This window comes from Oikopleura dioica, chromosome PAR (genome assembly GCF_907165135.1).
Source record: "Oikopleura dioica chromosome PAR, OKI2018_I68_1.0, whole genome shotgun sequence".
Classification (NCBI taxonomy): domain Eukaryota; kingdom Metazoa; phylum Chordata; class Appendicularia; order Copelata; family Oikopleuridae; genus Oikopleura; species Oikopleura dioica.
This window is the reverse complement of record NC_137293.1, coordinates 8,651,385-8,670,025: the sequence shown is the minus strand read 5'-3', so window position 1 is coordinate 8,670,025 and position 18,641 is coordinate 8,651,385. Positions and strand designations below refer to the sequence as shown.

At 44.5% G+C, this 18,641-nt stretch overlaps 3 protein-coding genes across 4 annotated transcripts; 1 reads left to right on the top strand and 2 right to left on the bottom strand.

The window, feature by feature from the left end:
- Positions 1 to 12: 12 nt before the first annotated feature.
- Positions 13 to 9,626, bottom strand: LOC145703348 (uncharacterized). Its single transcript, XM_081780698.1, has 10 exons — positions 9,583 to 9,626; positions 9,124 to 9,212; positions 6,915 to 7,100; positions 6,641 to 6,743; positions 6,583 to 6,595; positions 2,726 to 2,850; positions 1,574 to 2,639; positions 914 to 1,530; positions 680 to 870; positions 13 to 637 (listed from the first exon to the last, which is right to left on the bottom strand). The coding sequence occupies exons 6-8, from the start codon at positions 2,776 to 2,778 to the stop codon at positions 988 to 990; spliced, it is 1,662 nt and encodes a 553-aa protein (XP_081636824.1). The 5' UTR covers positions 2,779 to 2,850; positions 6,583 to 6,595; positions 6,641 to 6,743; positions 6,915 to 7,100; positions 9,124 to 9,212; positions 9,583 to 9,626; the 3' UTR covers positions 13 to 637; positions 680 to 870; positions 914 to 987.
- Positions 9,627 to 10,254: 628 nt separating this feature from the next.
- LOC145702991 (uncharacterized) lies at positions 10,255 to 14,518 on the bottom strand. Of its 2 annotated transcripts, none has more exons than XM_081780292.1 (11): positions 14,385 to 14,518; positions 14,136 to 14,294; positions 13,496 to 13,604; positions 13,180 to 13,319; positions 13,037 to 13,129; positions 12,715 to 12,935; positions 12,449 to 12,613; positions 12,227 to 12,407; positions 11,941 to 12,184; positions 11,170 to 11,895; positions 10,255 to 11,127 (listed from the first exon to the last, which is right to left on the bottom strand). In XM_081780292.1, exons 2-10 carry the CDS (start codon positions 14,254 to 14,256, stop codon positions 11,520 to 11,522), a joined length of 1,650 nt encoding a protein of 549 aa, XP_081636418.1. In that variant the 5' UTR covers positions 14,257 to 14,294; positions 14,385 to 14,518; the 3' UTR covers positions 10,255 to 11,127; positions 11,170 to 11,519. The 2 variants fall into 2 exon arrangements, with proteins under 2 accessions (XP_081636418.1, XP_081636419.1); XM_081780293.1 differs by having other exon boundaries at positions 14,136 to 14,279; positions 14,369 to 14,507.
- Positions 14,519 to 15,232: 714 nt separating this feature from the next.
- LOC145703954 (uncharacterized) lies at positions 15,233 to 16,564 on the top strand. Its single transcript, XM_081781370.1, has 4 exons — positions 15,233 to 15,719; positions 15,762 to 15,879; positions 15,919 to 16,031; positions 16,077 to 16,564. Exons 2-4 carry the CDS (start codon positions 15,843 to 15,845, stop codon positions 16,431 to 16,433), a joined length of 507 nt encoding a protein of 168 aa, XP_081637496.1. The 5' UTR covers positions 15,233 to 15,719; positions 15,762 to 15,842; the 3' UTR covers positions 16,434 to 16,564.
- The last annotated feature ends 2,077 nt before the right edge of the window (positions 16,565 to 18,641 follow it).

Sequence of the window (18,641 nt, the reverse complement as noted above, 5' to 3'; positions counted from 1 at the left end):
AAGAGGGTGATTTTTAATAATTTATTAATTTCAATATGGAAAGTACGGAATGATTTCAAGAAGCAAGGTCTGAAACGATGATGTTTTTTTAAGAGAAGCAAATGTAAATTCTTTTGTAATTTAGGGAAAGAGCAAGCGACAGAAATGAAAGTTCAGTTATTCACCATTTATTTTTTATATAAGCAAATTAATTTTTATGTTTCAAGAAGCGAGGATGGAAATAAAGAGTTGAAAAAGTTTAGGCGCTAGATATTCTTTGTTTGAACAAGGCACGGAAAATTTGATGTTGCGAATTTCAAATATACAAAAAGTACTCGAACGATAAGAAAAAAAAAACGTAATGAAACAGGATAAGATTTAAATAATAATTACTACTAATTAAATAAAAAGCAATCAAACTGCTGTCTGATTCTTTTGATCGGCGGCGGGTTGTTCTGAGCTCGTACAGTTGTCATTAGTGGTAGTACAGTTTTCCGTTTTTGCAGTAGCGGTAGAATCGTTACAGTTGTCTCCGTTTGTATTACAGTAGTTGTTTTGATAGAATTCTTTCGCCGCTTGGAGGTCTTTTTCTTCAACGATAGAGGTCAGGCGGTGGGCCGAGTTGAAGCGGTTTTTCGATTTGTTCCGTCTTTTCGGGCTAAAATTACTGTAATCGTTGAGAAAAAAGGCTTGATGATACCTTTGATCAGTTGTTAATGACTCCGATTTTGACCGATTCGGACTTGATGCTGAGTCTGATTTTGGCTTGTAAAGATCCTGAAGAGTTTGGCCAGGTTGAACTTTGAGTCTTTCTGCGGCGGATATTCGATCTTTCTTTGATCCTCCTGAGATGTTTTGGAGAAGAAGGGATTTGAAATTCGCTGTGTTATTCTAAAATCATTTTTATTGGCCGCTTCTTTGGCAAGATATGAACCTTTGTCAAGAGATTCTTCGCGCGTCTTGAATCCGAGCGGCCTCTAGAAGATAAGCTTTGAGTGGCTCTCAAGCCTAAGCCAAGTCCAGCTGGTCTTCTTCCAGGCGAAACTGACGAAGAACGGATTGGGGAAAGTGAAGCAGGGGAAGAGGTTCGTTCGAAGACTTCATCGTCTTCCGGTTTTGGCAGCGGCTCGGTTTCAGAAGTATCTGATAAAGCCCGGTTGGGATTCTCGATGACAGTGATTTCTTTCGAAAGGTTGAAAGAAAAGAGCTTTTTTTTTGGTTGCTTAGCAAGAAAATCTTATCAGTGTACTTTCGACCTTTTCCTATCGAGTCTTCTTCTAGCGTGCTGTCACTTTTCGCCGGGCTTGAGGGGGCTCCGAAAAGAATCTTCTTCGGTGAGACTTTTCTAGGGCTTGAAACTGGCGAAAGAGAAACCTTTTCTGGCTCTGGTGAAGAGAAGGTTCTAGCAGGCTTTTCAAATGCCTCTTCTTCGCCGTTTTCAATTCGTTCGATCTTTGAGCGGCGGTGGAAAAGTCGCGCAGCTAGTTCATCTTGCATTGGATTGCAAGACGATGGTGGGAGGGGATTTTTAGTTGGCGATTTTGGGATGTTCTAGAAATAGAAATAGCATTTTTTGGGTGATAATATTTGTTACCTTTGGAGGAGATGGAAAAGCGAACTGCTCCAAATTTGAGGAAATGCCTGATTCTGAAGCGTCAGACGGCGTCAGTACAGACATTTCGCAGCTATTGACAGCGCTCAAGTAGCTGTCCGATAGACCAACGAGTGTCGAGGGCCTTTCAATCAAGAGCGGCTCGGGCGAGGGACTTTGCGGTTGCGAGTCAGAGTGCGAGTTTGGGATTGAATCTGAGCGTGAGGGTGGTGGTGGTTTGGGACGCGCGAAGAGGAGCGGCTCGGAATCCGTCGTGCTGAATTCTGATTTTGCTGATTGTAGCAGGGGAGAGAAGGTGCGATGGTCGCTGATGGAGGAGTGATTATTGAAGCGAGAGTTGTGCTTCATGAGGTTATGATCGTTCAGTTCTTGCACACAGCGATCAGGAAGAGTTTGAATCGTGCTGCCTCCCGTCCAATAACCGGAAGAGCTTTCATTGTTTTCTGCCTGTAGCACCAAGCTGTTCATATTTAGCGGTTCTTTAATTTGCGTTGGAGAAGTGGCCGTCAGTGTCGAGTTTAGATCGCCCAGTTTTTCAGGCTGCTTGGTGGCTTCTTCTGCTTCTTTCGAAAGGGTTGACGGCTGGCTTGGGATTTGTGTGGACCTGTCTTCTAACGATTTCTGATCGAGAAAAGTAGATATAAAGCTGGATCTTCGATCATCTTCAGGCGAAAGTGCGACCGTTCGATTTCGTCTGCGCTTCTCTCTGAGTCGCTGCTGGGTGCGCCGTGCGATCATCGACCGCCGGACCAGCGCAAGCCGCGTGTCACCGAAGCCATGAATGTCAGAAACAGAATGGGTGGTCTTGGACCGCTCCGGGGATGTCGAAGCGTCGGAATCAAGGAGGAGACGGCCTTTGCTCGGTGGTAATTGAGCGGCGCCACATGTGGCGGTCGTGTTTGTTCTTCTGATTGTTCTTTGCGGGTCGGTAGGATCGACTTGTTGATGATTGCCGAAGATTGGAGAGGGGAGCGACTCGGATGGACGAGTACTTGGTGGGTTGATTATCATTTGCGTCAGTGGAGAATTGGATTGTGCGGAATTTTGTCTGAAACAGTAGTCAAATGGTGGAAAAAGGGCTTTGGGCGTATTGACCAGCTTTCGCAAATGATCCACGATTTCAAGAATACGTACCGTGGCAGTGATAAGAGAAGAATATCGCTTTCAAGCGACCTAGGCCTGATCATCGATCCAGATCGTCCATTTCTCACTTCAAATGGCTGAAGTAACGGATCCTCGTTGATGTTCAACTTGCTCTGACAGCGTTTATTTTAAATGTCACAGAAGTTGGGGGATCCATTTTCTCCGAGAATATCCATCATGGAGAGTCCCCCAAGGGCGCAAATTGTAGCTTAGGGTCTAATCTGTGGCTTAGGGGGGTTTATAAGTTCTAGTGATAAGTCATAATTACGTAATATTACGTAATTCATCCTGATATAGAGTAATTACATATAATATTGATAGAAACGTCGATTTTACCATCAATCGACGTCATTTTTCTTCCTTTTTTTCGTCTGAGGTCAGTTGAGGTCACCTGACCTCAAATGACCTTTCATTTCTTTCTGCAAGGAACTATAATGTCCCATACATCATTTTGATTGTTTTTTGATGCTGATTAAAATAAACGAACATAAAAGGTCATCTGAGGTCACATGACCTCGATTGACCCCAAAATATCAAAACTTTACATCTGATACACCATTTTCAATGGTTTTTCGACTCTTTTTTGATAAAAATTAATGTTTCGGGCCGTTTCAGCCCCGTCCCTTGATTTTCAAATTTAAGGGGCTTGACGGCCCTTCGGGCCGTTTCAGCCCCGTCCCTTGATTTTCAAATTTAAGGGGCTTGACGGCCCTTCGGGCCGTTTCAGCCCCGTCCCTTGATTTTCAAATTTAAGGGGCTTGACGGCCCTTCGGGCCGTTTCAGCCCCGTCCCTTGATTTTCAAATTTAAGGGGCTTGACGGCCCTTCGGGCCGTTTCAGCCCCGTCCCTTGATTTTCAAATTTAAGGGGCTTGACGGCCCTTCGGGCCGTTTCAGCCCCGTCCCTTGATTTTCAAATTTAAGGGGCTTGACGGCCCTTCGGGCCGTTTCAGCCCCGTCCCTTGATTTTCAAATTTAAGGGGCTTGACGGCCCTTCGGGCCGTTTCAGCCCCGTCCCTTGATTTTCAAATTTAAGGGGCTTGACGGCCCTTCGGGCCGTTTCAGCCCCGTCCCTTGATTTTCAAATTTAAGGGGCTTGACGGCCCTTCGGGCCGTTTCAGCCCCGTCCCTTGATTTTCAAATTTAAGGGGCTTGACGGCCCTTCGGGCCGTTTCAGCCCCGTCCCTTGATTTTCAAATTTAAGGGGCTTGACGGCCCTTCGGGCCGTTTCAGCCCCGTCCCTTGATTTTCAAATTTAAGGGGCTTGACGGCCCTTCGGGCCGTTTCAGCCCCGTCCCTTGATTTTCAAATTTAAGGGGCTTGACGGCCCTTCGGGCCGTTTCAGCCCCGTCCCTTGATTTTCAAATTTAAGGGCTTGACGGCCCTTCGGGCCGTTTCAGCCCCGTCCCTTGATTTTCAAATTTAAGGGGCTTGACGGCCCTTCGGGCCGTTTCAGCCCCGTCCCTTGATTTTCAAATTTAAGGGGCTTGACGGCCCTTCGGGCCGTTTCAGCCCCGTCCCTTGATTTTCAAATTTAAGGGGCTTGACGGCCCTTCGGGCCGTTTCAGCCCCGTCCCTTGATTTTCAAATTTAAGGGGCTTGACGGCCCTTCGGGCCGTTTCAGCCCCGTCCCTTGATTTTCAAATTAAAGGGGCTTGACGGCCCTTCGGGCCGTTTCAGCCCCGTCCCTTGATTTTCAAATTTAAGGGGCTTGACGGCCCTTCGGGCCGTTTCAGCCCCGTCCCTTGATTTTCAAATTTAAGGGGCTTGACGGCCCTTCGGGCCGTTTCAGCCCCGTCCCTTGATTTTCAAATTTAAGGGGCTTGACGGCCCTTCGGGCCGTTTCAGCCCCGTCCCTTGATTTTCAAATTTAAGGGCTTGACGGCCCTTCGGGCCGTTTCAGCCCCGTCCCTTGATTTTCAAATTTAAGGGGCTTGACGGCCCTTCGGGCCGTTTCAGCCCCGTCCCTTGATTTTCAAATTTAAGGGGCTTGACGGCCCTTCGGGCCGTTTCAGCCCCGTCCCTTGATTTTCAAATTTAAGGGGCTTGACGGCCCTTCGGGCCGTTTCAGCCCCGTCCCTTGATTTTCAAATTTAAGGGGCTTGACGGCCCTTCGGGCCGTTTCAGCCCCGTCCCTTGATTTTCAAATTTAAGGGGCTTGACGGCCCTTCGGGCCGTTTCAGCCCCGTCCCTTGATTTTCAAATTTAAGGGGCTTGACGGCCCTTCGGGCCGTTTCAGCCCCGTCCCTTGATTTTCAAATTTAAGGGCTTGACGGCCCTTCGGGCCGTTTCAGCCCCGTCCCTTGATTTTCAAATTTAAGGGGCTTGACGGCCCTTCGGGCCGTTTCAGCCCCGTCCCTTGATTTTCAAATTTAAGGGGCTTGACGGCCCTTCGGGCCGTTTCAGCCCCGTCCCTTGATTTTCAAATTTAAGGGGCTTGACGGCCCTTCGGGCCGTTTCAGCCCCGTCCCTTGATTTTCAAATTTAAGGGGCTTGACGGCCCTTCGGGCCGTTTCAGCCCCGTCCCTTGATTTTCAAATTTAAGGGCTTGACGGCCCTTCGGGCCGTTTCAGCCCCGTCCCTTGATTTTCAAATTTAAGGGGCTTGACGGCCCTTCGGGCCGTTTCAGCCCCGTCCCTTGATTTTCAAATTTAAGGGGCTTGACGGCCCTTCGGGCCGTTTCAGCCCCGTCCCTTGATTTTCAAATTTAAGGGGCTTGACGGCCCTTCGGGCCGTTTCAGCCCCGTCCCTTGATTTTCAAATTTAAGGGGCTTGACGGCCCTTCGGGCCGTTTCAGCCCCGTCCCTTGATTTTCAAATTTAAGGGCTTGACGGCCCTTCGGGCCGTTTCAGCCCCGTCCCTTGATTTTCAAATTTAAGGGGCTTGACGGCCCTTCGGGCCGTTTCAGCCCCGTCCCTTGATTTTCAAATTTAAGGGGCTTGACGGCCCTTCGGGCCGTTTCAGCCCCGTCCCTTGATTTTCAAATTTAAGGGGCTTGACGGCCCTTCGGGCCGTTTCAGCCCCGTCCCTTGATTTTCAAATTTAAGGGCTTGACGGCCCTTCGGGCCGTTTCAGCCCCGTCCCTTGATTTTCAAATTTAAGGGCTTGACGGCCCTTCGGGCCGTTTCAGCCCCGTCCCTTGATTTTCAAATTTAAGGGGCTTGACGGCCCTTCGGGCCGTTTCAGCCCCGTCCCTTGATTTTCAAATTTAAGGGCTTGACGGCCCTTCGGGCCGTTTCAGCCCCGTCCCTTGATTTTCAAATTTAAGGGGCTTGACGGCCCTTCGGGCCGTTTCAGCCCCGTCCCTTGATTTTCAAATTTAAGGGGCTTGACGGCCCTTCGGGCCGTTTCAGCCCCGTCCCTTGATTTTCAAATTTAAGGGGCTTGACAAAGGCCGGGAGGAGCCTGAGTTGATCATTCTCAGTTGCGTCCCCAACCCCGCCCACCTCCATCTGATTTAAAAATTTACTTTGTCCCTATTTTTGGTTTTTTTATGGTTTTTATTTTATTTTTTTTTAGTTAAGTTTCGTGAAATTATCGAAGGGGCCTGAATGGTGGCCTTATTCTGGAAAAAAGAGAGAGAGAGTCTAGAAAGATGTTCTTCTCTTTCAGAAAAGGGAAACGGCCCTTTAGAAAAGGGAAAATGGCGATTTTTAGAGAAGTTCAACTTTAGAGGTCAATTACGCAATAATGACTCATCTCTAGAATTTTTAAACCCCACCATGCCACAGATTAGACCCTTAGCTACAATTTCCACCCTTTGGGAGTTCCCTGGGATGATTATTTCGCGAGAAAATCGATCCCCCAGCTCGGCCGTTTTTTGTGACATTTAAAATAAACGCTGTCTCTGCAGTCTGACTACACTGAAGATAATCATCGCTATCAAGAATTTATAGCAAGAGACAGACCTTTGTGGACGGCTTTTGATGGCGAAGAGACGGCGTTCTACATGAGAGGGCGACCTGAAAGGAGGAGTGGAGACGACCCGCCGCGGCGTGTTTTGAAGTTGCGCTAAAAATAACATAAGAATCGGGTTGGTTTTAAAATAGATTTATTCCGCCGCTAGAATATTATTCAATATTATCTCAAGATTAATGAAATCAAACTAGCAGCCGCTAATCTAAGATTCGGATAAATATTGATCCGGTTTTGGTACTCTTCTATGATTTCAAGATTGCTTACCTGATGTTTTCGGATTTAGACTTTTAATTTTCTCCGTGAGTGCATCTACGCGAACGGATATTTTGCGAATTCGTTCGTTTCGAACCCAAAGTTCGCCAGCATGCTCGCCGAGGATTTCTTCCGCATGGCCGGCGAGGCAGGAAAGTTGCCGGATAACATTTGTCAAATTCTGGTTGCATACGTCTGTGGGAAGGGATGATAACAGATACCCTAGGTCTGCGTTATCGTGTTTGGTAATTCTACGCGCAGCGGGAAATATAATTTGATAAGGAGATCGATAAGCTCATTCCCCGCGAATTCAAGTTTCTTGTGTCCTTCTTTTACTGGAGCTATTGCTTGATTTTTCATGAGAAAATTTTGTTCCAGTAGCGAGAAAATTGAATGACATTTAAATTTACGTCCATTTGAAATACCGTTTTTATGCGTTTGCCGCGCGTGCCTCTAAAAATATTATTACCTTCGTTGAGTGATTTTCTATTTTACCGCTAGAGCTAGAATTACCATTTTTTATTCTAGCTCCTCGAGAAACAAAAGCACAAGCTTGGTAAACAAAAAATGCGCAGTTTCAGGTGCTCAAGTGCGCGTTACTAGTGTAGGATAATCTCCCTGAATCAGCTATCTTTCTACAGTAAATAAACCCGGCTACAGGCAAACATGAGAAACCCCTGAGCTTTTATTCTCAGCAGCCAAGCCGGAGGAATTTTTCGAGTAGCTTGCAATTTGCAAATATTTAAAATTTAATACGAATAATCTCGAAGCTTCAGATTTGATAAGGCATTTCTATCGCCAGTTATCGGGGTTTTATTAGAAGAAATTTAATACCAAAAGGTAAAGAATTTCATCTAAAAATCAATCAATAATTGGCGATAAGATTTTCCTACCAAATCAAATTCTTATCCATCTAAAATGTTTGCGAGCTATTCGGAAACAAATCACATCTGCTTGATCATAAAATCTAATGGATTTTGACAGCCAGCCACTTACTTTTGTAGTTGTAACTTGTTCAATTTTGGGCTGACAGACCTTGCTGAGCCAGCTCAAAAAATCTAGCTCAGCTCAGCTCGATTTTTGAGCAAATTTCGCGAAAAAAAATCTGGCTTACGTAATGCTTGAGTTTGTTTGCAGTAGAACTTGTACTGTAAACTAGGGCTCGCCAAGAAAACTTAAAACTGTCAGCAGTTATGTTTTTCTTGTTCTCCATGTTCTAAAACCCAAAACTCCCCATAAAACCATACCCTTAAAGTCAGGCGAAAAATTTTTAGAGCGAATTTTCGATAAAAATGGCTATTTTTCGGGTACTGATTGGTTTTCTATAAAAATAATCAAACGAAATCTTAAAAGAGCGCTTTTAATTGACTTCTACTTGTAGCTTAGATTCTGAGCTTCAATTTAAGGGTTCGTTGAGGGTCTGATGACAACATCTTCTGAAAAAAAATTGGTCTTTTCTGAAGAAAAATCGAAATTTCAGATATTTTTTTATCAGTTATTCGAATTTTTTTCATGGTTAACTTGGATTCTCCGTAGATCTGAGATTAATCACCTATAGAACAGATCATTGCGCTTTATTTGCGCCCTTTGCCGCGCGGGGGCAAATTGGGGAACTCGAGATATTTAAGGTTTTCTAGGTTGAAACGAGGCCAAAAAATGGTGAATTTCAAGGATTTTGAGCGAAGATTTTTAGTCAAAATCCTGATTCTCCCCTTGAAAGTACCTAAGGTAGCTTATTTAAAAGAGCATAAAAAGTTACGCTAAAAAATTGAAAAAAATATTGAAATTTCCGAAAAGATGACGTCATAGCACGTTATTGAAGTCCAAAAACTGGAATTTCGGCCTAGCTCTAGAATTTTTTCCCCAAGACTTACGAGTGACATAAGCACATCATTTGAATCAGAAAAGAACGGGGATCATTTTAAGATAAAATTCGTAAGGGAGAATCGACATCGACTTTTTTTTGGCGAGCCCTACTGTAAACAGAAAATAAGCAGTGAGAATATTTGCAAGGCCATTTTTCCTGCTAATGATGGGTTACATTTTTCCTTCGAAAAAAAAACTTGACAAATAACTCTCCTCGCTGGTAATAAATCTCGCGCTAATTATCATCAATCAACCGCCTCTCAACATTTCTATTTAACCCTCAAACACCCGTAAAAGGTCATAAACCGAGGAGGAGGCCATCGATAATCGTCTTTTCATTCCATCCCTTTTCCTGAGAAGCTTTCGAAGGGCGCCGAGTTTTGCTCTGATCGTTCGACAAGAAGTTCCGGCTGGATTCGCCGCTGGGCGAAGGGCTCATTTTGGCTCCGAAAAAATAATCTCTTGTCGCTTTTTGTTTGTAATTACAGTCAGTTGAGGTCACCAACGGTCAATTTTAATTATACGCCTAATTAACAGGAACTTTACAATTCTTTCTTTTTGCAAAATTAAAAAAAAAACGCCACGAAATCGATATGTTCGACAAATAAATCAGCGACATTCCATATTTTTCCTCATTTTTCTTTTAAAATCAGTGATGATTCACTTTATCTTACTTCTAATAACATTTTCAAATATACACGATTAAATATTTCTCAGTGAAAAAGATTATTTTTTAGCGAAAGTCTGAAAATTGAGATTTTCCAACTATTTTCTTTCGAAAAATGCTAAATTTCGAAGCCTTATCATTATCCACTAGAATTGTTCTTTTCTCCGGTCTTCCTCAATTTCATTATTCTCTTAAAAATCTTCAGTTCTTCGTCCAGAAATCTCTTGAAGAAAAAAATGACGCCCGAAAGTGAGTTTCTAGCGCTGAGTCAAGCGCGTAGTAGAAAAAACGAAAAAATTTCGAAATCGCTGAAAGCAGCTCAAGTCAAAGAGGGCGCGCTCTTCCCCGCGGCAATTCACCGCGAGCGGATAGTGCGCCCACGCGTTTCATTTGGCGCATGAATTTTTTATGCATTTCTTTCCGTTTTTGATAGTTTTTCAAGTGATGCCCTGTACCTTTAACTTTAATTTTATGAAAATAGGTCAATTAGCGAACTACCTTTGTATTTTCTCTCAGAAAACATATTTTTGATGAATTAACACTGAACTAACACAGCAACTATCCGACGAAGTATTTTATCTGACCATAGATTTCTTATTTCCAACATCAGCTATCCTTTTGACCCGTCAGTTCCCAAATGCTTGTACACAACAGAAACGTAAGCCGCCCGCTAAATTAGATTTTCACACTTCTGTCAGGTGCTTCTGACGCGACATTTTAAAATTTGGACATGAGACTGGAGCGCCTGTAATTGAATCCTCTCCCGACCGAAATCCATTCCCAAAAAAGCGCCCTAAAATTTCAAGAATCCAAGCAAGGTTGCCCTTGATTCAAATTCACGATCACTTCAAGTGGAGTATCAGCCAACATCGTCCCTCTCGATGATCATGTTTGATTGTTTATTCAAAAAAAATGTCACATGTGCAAGAAAGAATTAGGGCAGTAAATAGGGTTTAGGCTTCCTCCATGTCAACAAGGTCTTGCCAGTGGGTGACCGAGTCGTCGTTTTCGTAGGGGACTTTGTTTTTGTCTGGTTGGTACATGTGTTTTTGGGACTTCATGTGTTCCTTTTTTCGCGATTTTTAATATGATCCCTCTTTTTAAAAAGTAATACTGTTTTCGTTTAGTTAATACAGTTCTCCTTTAGTTATTTCAGAAAATTTGTAAATCGCATTCCTGAAGACGATTTGGCTCAAGAAAAGTCTTTCCACATTCGCATGCGTGGCGCATTTTCAAAGGAGGAAGGGTCAGTGGAGTCTCAGGATGCTTAGATTCGTAATGTCGTCGCATTGAAGCCCAGTAAATTGAGCTGAAGAAACAGTCCTATTTTTGAGTTTGACAAGCGAACTTCTACTGAATTATTTTCATCAATCACTTTTCAAACTCCTTTCCTTGTGCATAAAATTGCGGCAATAGTACGGATTTAGCGGTGGAAGACCCTTGTCCATTCGCATTTCCGCTTTTCGCTTATTCGTGCATTCCATCAACCGCGCGTTGAATTCTGATTCACCCGCTGGTGCGGGAGTTGGCTCTAACCGCTTCAATGTATTCCGGATGACTGGGCGAGCGGGACTGGGAGTTCTAGTGACGAGAAGATTGTCATGAGTTCGCTTTTTCGCCAGCTTTGGCTTGGCATGATCGGGGCCGATCGACGGCTAATGGCGGGTTTCGCCGCTCGTCGGAGAACTTGAGCTAAAATGGGATGAAAAGGCGGTTGGAAGAAAATTTTAATACCTTGTGATTCAAGAGGAATCATAGACATGGGTGGGGGTTCCTCGATGACGGTCTTAACTGGAGACGGTTTTCTCTTCGTTGATTTCGATTTCGGCAAATTCACCCGGAGCCACTCTTCCGCCTTTTTATGCCCCTCCCGATGGGCGCTGTAGATTTCGTCGGAGGAAAAAGAAGCGGAGCAGGTTACGCATTTCAGTTTTAACTCGACCATCTGAAAAAGAAAAAGTTTCAATAGAGGATCATGGCTGATTATAATAAAAATCTAAGGCAGCGAGGAAAAATATTTTATATTTTTTCAGGATCATCAGGTCGTTGCTTTCTTTCAGGAACTTTTTGAAAAGAGGGACATTTCACGCTGTTTTCAGGCCAATTTGAGGAACCGACGTATCCATAGGGTCTTCGTCAAAAGCAGACATTTCGAGTGAGTCCATCGAGGGTACACCGGCTTCCTTCGAGGGAACTTCTTCCAACGGTAGGTCGATTGTAACTGGCATCTCTTCTGATGGCAGTTCTGGCTCCTTTTCGGGTTCTTCGGAAGCGTTGCTTTCCGGGCTATCAGGGCGAGGGGCGATTGCAGCAGCGCGACGCTTCAGAGCTTGGCGAGGCGATGGAGTGTAGACTTGTGGCGGTTCCTCCTTTTCTTTCTTGTACTCGTCATCGGATCCACTGAAGTATTCGCCCTTTCTCTTGTGGCCGCGTTCGTGATGCCGGAGATTGGAAATTTGACTTTGAGAAAGTGGGATTTAGTTTGGCCTTGAAAGATTTAACTACCTAAAGAATTTCTTGCAAACTTTGCATTGAAAAGGTTTTTCGCCAGTATGAAGTCTGGTGTGATTCTTCAAGTGCTGTGACTGGATAAAGCCTTTACCGCAGACCTTGCATTGATAAGGCCGAGCACCGGTGTGAATTCGAACATGGGTGGTCAGATGAGCTTTCTGACGGAATGTTTTGTGGCAGTGAACGCAGAGATAGGGCTTCTCGCCCGTGTGACAGCGTTGATGTTGGTCTAGTTGCGCTAAAATGAGTTAGGTTTCGCAAGAAATGAATTTGTGATTACCGAAGCTGCGGAATTCCTTATCACAGTACTTGCACTTCTTAGGCTCGCCGTTCGCATATTCTGATCTGTCCACTTTTGAGGGAGTCATAGGCTCTGGCAAATTATCGCTCACGGGATGAAGAGCCAAATCCACCATGCCTTCTGAATCTGGAATAGCTGTGCTTGGATAACTACGTGCCGCCTTAAAATCTGTCATTTTTGGGGACCAGTGAGTAGTCTTACCTGGGCATAGGATTTTCTAGGGGTTTTTATAGGAGGCGAGTTCTCAACTCCTGGGTCGTATTCTTCGTCTTTCTCATCAGGTTGGTAATCGTCGTCAGAAGTGAACTTTCTAGCTCGAGCTGGGATTCGCAATTTTCTCTTTGGTCTTTTTCGATCTGCAGGTGGCTAGAAATCATGATAATTTTGTGTTCTCACGAAAATAATTTGTATACTTTCGGTTTTATATACGGCTCATTCTCATTTTGAGAGCAGAGCTTCTCAAATACCGTGAATGGAACATTCAGAAGATCATCGAGCGGCTGCATCTCTTGATGATGCGGAGGAATCTCTTCAAGCTCTGGAGGGCCCGCTAGTTCTAGAGGAGGAGGTCCATCATCTTCGTCGTCTTCATTTTCAGACATTTCGGGAATGGATTCGGTTTCGGCATTATTCCCAGTGACTGGTTCATCGTCCGAGAAATTCATCGGATCGTATTTGTCCTCTCGGTCTTTATGGAAGAAATGAGCATATGTAAAAGTGTATTTTTCATATAAAATATATAGAAATACAGGTTTATATATAAGTCGATATGAATAATTATATTCCAACCTTCTTCGGATGCAGGGGTTGATTTCATCTGTTCTGCATTTATTTCAGTCTTGACGGCCGAGAAGTCGAAGTTAAAGTCTTCCGCCTCGGGCTCTATAAAAACAAGAGTTGACGTATCCGAATAATGCAAGAAAAATATGCACCTGATTCGCTCTCATCGCTGTCATCACTCCCGCCATAAAGATGGCTGTAGTCTTCTAAGTCATCAATGTCGAGTCCGACTTCTTGGAGTTTCGTGCGTTGGAGTTCGCGGCACCAGACAAGAGCATCGTCGTGGCCTTTTGAGGTTCAATGTTGCTGTCATAAAAATGGCCTAGGGTGCATTCAGGGGTATATTCATAAATTAGTCATTTTGAGCGAACCGGTTGTTGGCTAATTTGACTGATTATAAATCCGATTTATAAGGGTTTCAGGATTCTAGGGTGAAATTATAAGGGTGCATGAATGAACTTTCCTTTTTGATGCGCGTCTAAAAGCCATTGAGACTTGAATTTGACCTCGCAAGTGGCACAAGTCAACGCATCTCTCATGTCGATCTCCGGAATGGACACTCGGGGAGTTGCTGCCGCTAAAAAAATTGTCGATTTTTCTTGTTATTCGCAAAGTTGAAAAAAGTGGAAATAAAGAGGAGTGGCGCCTGGGTGAGTTCTCGTTGTGTGGTGGAGGAGCAAGAGTGGCGCCTTTGAAATTTCGTTGCCGCGGGCCCGGCTGGGGACTAGCCATGCGAGAATAGCGTAAATGCACAGTACTTGTGCGGTCAATCTACCCGCCCGTGAAACTCTTTGCAGCTTGAGATTAACCCCGATATTTAGGCCAGGCTGACTTCGTAAATAAACAGCCGATTTGATGGGTTTCACGATGAAATCATAGAAGAAAGCCTCTGATAAAGCTAACTGAGTCTTCATCTCATATCAGTTCTGGTAGATTCTATGAAAGCAAACTTCAAAGCGAAACGTAAATCGATTAACATAAAAAGACCAGATTCTCATAAATCCTGAGTATCGAGAATTTACTCGATCCGGTGCGAAGAACAAGATAAAAGTAGATTGAATGATGCAGTAAAATATTCGATTCGATGACTGTAGCATCATAACAGTACCTTGAGATGTCGACTCTCTATATCCATCATCAGTGGCTTCTTCCTTGATTTCAGTCAGAAACGCAGTTTGCTCAAGGTTATCATCTGGCATTTCCAACAAGCTCCGAAGCTGAAGCTTCATTTTTGCGCGTCAAAAAGTGAATTCTTTTCTGAAGAGATCTGAAAGATAAAAATGATTTTTGCACATTTAACAATTTTTAATAAATGAATGAAAATTAAAGAGTGGGGGAGACGTCATTTTACCCTTACGTTTTCGTGATAAGATGGGATGGGATGAAAAGTGGTGCGTTCTCTAGAACGGAATAGTAATCCGGGTTTCTGTGAAATCTAAAAGTCGTCGAATCAGGGGCAGCGATCGAACCACCAGACGGGGCGCCCAATGAGCGCGCCTGATTCTTCTCCTTGTTTTCACTTTTCACGATTTTCACCTTCTTTCCCACGCTGTTTCAGGCCTGCCTTACGATTTCCGGCAGTTTTAATCTCTTGATTAACCTCAAAAACCTCATCTTATAAAAAAAAATAACTAGGTTGAAAATTTTTGCAAAAAAGTTCTTCTCCATGATTTCACTTTATCTTTTCCCGATAAATAATTTGAAGAAGGCATTCTCTGAACAACGAGCCTGTCATATAAATGCTTTCTTCCCTTTTGTCATTTCAATTAAAGATCTATAAAAAAAGTAATAAAAGATCATTTCATAATTTTAGATATCTTTATTTAAATTGTACAGATCAATAACAAGGTACAAATAATTGCGGTCCACTTGTTTTTCATGAATTGCATTTTAGCGTGTTAGTGTTTTTATTTGTAAAGATTATTGATTGCTCCAAATGGTTACTCGCTACATTTTCTCAATATAAGAATCATTCAAAATGCTTCAAGTAATCCTCAATTATTGTCTTTTTATAGAGAACCCAAGATCGACCCAAGATCTCAATCTTAAAATGATGGTTTGGTCCCGGATTGATCCAAAAAACATCCTAAACTGGTCTGTTTTTCAAAGTGGAAATAACCTCGTAGGAGAATAACCCCGTTAGCTACTGCATATTGCTTTGAATAAATTTATAGAACGTTTCCAAGGGCAGTAGGATCTCGTGGTGTTCGGCTATCACAGTCGTCAAATATAATATAAATTGACGATCGTTATCAAACATTGCAGCCAGGTATAAAAACGACAGGAAGGCTAATAGCGTCCTCAGCATCCGTAAGAGTATTTTCCTATTTTTAACCAGCGTGAATTTGGCGTATTTTCAAGAGAGACGGAATTATGTTTCAAGTTTTGACACAGCAGGCAAAACGATTAAGGCACTCGGGCTTTTAAACTTCATCTTATCTAAGCCTGAGTTCACGAAAAGCCTTTTGAAAGTATCGTGCTACTGGTATTCTCCATTTTGCTTGTTGTATCCGATGCATTTTGCCTCGCTGTTGAAGTGAAATGGCAAAACGGACTCGATTTGATCCCCTCATTCGGAATCGGAATCGTCGTTGGAATCTTCGCCATTGCTGCTGGAAGTATAGGAATCGTTGCTTCGAAACTTCACACTCCACCTCCATTCTTCAATAGATTCAGAGCTGCTGGATGTCTCGTAAGTATTCTCCCTTCAGTGTTCATTTTCTGAGAGATCTAGGGCAATTTTTCTGGATCTCTTTCGATCATCGGTTTCTTGTGGATCTTACCATCCCTGGCTTGGCATGTCTACCAAGTTTCCATGTACCCTTCCTACTGGGAGGCCGTCTTAGGAAAAGGTATGAACATACCGTTCCGTCTTGTCAAAACATTTTTAGCGATTTTGATCTCTTTCTTCACATTTCATGGGATTCAATTCTTGAGTATCATGGTCGTCATGTTCGTCTCTTTCTTCTTGGCCAATTTTCACGGCTCATCCTGCTGTTGTCGCGTAAATAACACTGATCATTTTCTTCGATAACATTGATTTTCAAAGGATCCATTGAACCTAACGACCGTGGCGCCTCTGTCAGATCAATTCCTCGGCGAAAATGTGCTTCAAACTGAACCAGTTCCTCCTACTCAACCTTCAGTCAACACTGTAGCTCAGCAGCAACCCCAGCCCTTGACGCCCTTCCCTGCTCCTTCTCTTTACCAATCTTACGAACAAGACAAAGCGATCGAGAATCCAGACGTTTTCATCTTTCCGGCGCCAGGAGACATGGAAATTTCTCAATCTCAAGCTACTGGAACCCCCGATAAGGATAATAAATCTGAGGCCGTCCGAGCAACGCAAATATTGAGCGCAGTTGAGGAAGAAGATGCAAAAGACGAAGCAGAATTTCAACTTTAGATGGAGAAATCGATGGTGGACGAGAAATCCGAAGCTTGAATTTGGAAGCTTATCTTTTCACTGTTATGATTTTCCAGAAAAAATTTTAATGATAAAGTTCATACTTCACTCAAATCAATCAAGAATATCTCGATAACTCATGAAAGAATGGTGCACCAAGTTCAAACCGGATCTCAACCCTTTGATAAATCCAGAATAGTCTTCCTTTCTTTATAAAGCGCCTGATTTCCTCACTTTTTACCAGTTCATTTTTCGAACAAATAGACTCTTGAAAATGTCTTTTTATCGCTCATCTAAGCTTCGAAACGGGAAGAAGATCACTAGGTTCCGACATGGGTCTTCATCCCTCTTTTGAATCGTCGAGTTCGACACCTCTACTTGTTCCTTGGATCCCAGGGATTCCAAATCTGGAAAAAAAGTAGGGGTTGGTCACGTGTTTTGGCTCGAAATCGGCGATTTTTCATTTTGGGCCGGAGGATTTTCACAAGTTTGTTAAACAATCCTCTGCCTCAGGCAAAACGGAGGTAACCAATGAAAAGAGCGCCCTTTTTTTACCCTAGAATCCACCTTCAAACCTTCCGGCCTCGCTCTCATATCCCTAGAATGAACAAAAGTTTGGAACTTTCTTGTTTGTCGGAAAACACTGAGCGGAGGACTTTCGCTGGTGGAAGACCTCCTGGAAGACCAATATTAAAATAAATGAATAAATGACCTTCCTCGGTCAGTAAATGGCCACTTGAGGTCAACTTCGGTCACTTTGTGCCGGAGGACCTTCCGGAGGACCCCTCTGATGGAAGACAAGCTGGTGGAAGACCAAGATTTAAAAACAAAAAAGAAATAAAATAAAGAGCTATGATTGGCTTGTTATTGCCGCTTATGGCCAATTTCGGCCGTTTTCTGCCGGAGGACCTCCCGGAGGACCTCCTTACTGGAAGACCAACTGCTGGAAGACCAATATAAAAAAAATAAATAAATAGCCTTGCTTGGTCACATATTGCCACATTTGGCCAACTTCGGCCGCTTTCTGCCGGAGAACCTCCCGGAGGACTCACTTACTGGAAGACAAACTGCTGGAAGACCAATATAAAAAAAATAAATAAATAGCCTTGCTTGGTCACATATTGCCACATTTGGCCAACTTCCGCCGCTTTCCGCCGGAGGACCTCCCGGAGGACTCACTAACTGGAAGACCAACTGCTTGTAAACTTGTTGGGAATGAATCTGTCTGGGATAAAGACACGCAAGCACATACAATTCAGTCAGGCAGGGGGCCAAGCCGACCCGTAGGGGAGGCCACGCCTGTTTATTGAATTCAGTCAGGGACAGGGCGAAGCCGACCCGAAGGGGAGGCCACGCCTGTTTATTCAATTCAGTCAGGGACAGGGCGAAGCCGACCCGAAGGGGAGGCCACGCTCGTTGATTCAATTCAGTCAGGGACAGGGCGAAGCCGACCCGAAGGGGAGGCCATGCCTGTTTATTCAATTCAGTCAGGGACAGGGCGAAGCCGACCCGAAGGGGAGGCCACGCTTTAATTCAATTCAGTCAGGGACAGGGCGAAGCCGACCCGAAGGGGAGGCAACGCCTGTTTATTCAATTCAGTCAGGGACAGGGCGAAGCCGACCCGAAGGGGAGGCCACGCTCGTTAATTCAATCCAGTCAGGGACAGGGCGAAGCCGACCCGAAGGGGAGGCCATGCCTGTTTATTCAATTCAGTCAGGGACAGGGCGAAGCCGACCCGAAGGGGAGGCCACGCTTTTAATTCAATTCAGTCAGGGACAGGGCGAAGCCGACCCGAAGGGGAGGCAACGCCTGTTTATTCAATTCAGTCAGGGACAGGGCGAAGCCGACCCGAAGGGGAGGCCACGCTCGTTAATTCAATCCAGTCAGGGACAGGGCGAAGCCGACCCGAAGGGGAGGCCATGCCTGTTTATTCAATTCAGTCAGGGACAGGGCGAAGCCGACCCGAAGGGGAGGCAACGCCTGTTTATTCAATTCAGTCAGGGACAGGGCGAAGCCGACTCGAAGGGGAGGCAACGCCTGTTTATTCAAATCAGTCAGGGACAGGGCGAAGCCGACCCGAAGGGGAGGCCACGCCTGTTTATTCAATTCAGTCAGGGACAGGGCGAAGCCGACCCGAAGGGGAGGCCACGCCAGTTTATTCAATTCAGTCAAGGACAGGGCGAAGCCGACCCGAAGGGGAGGCCACGC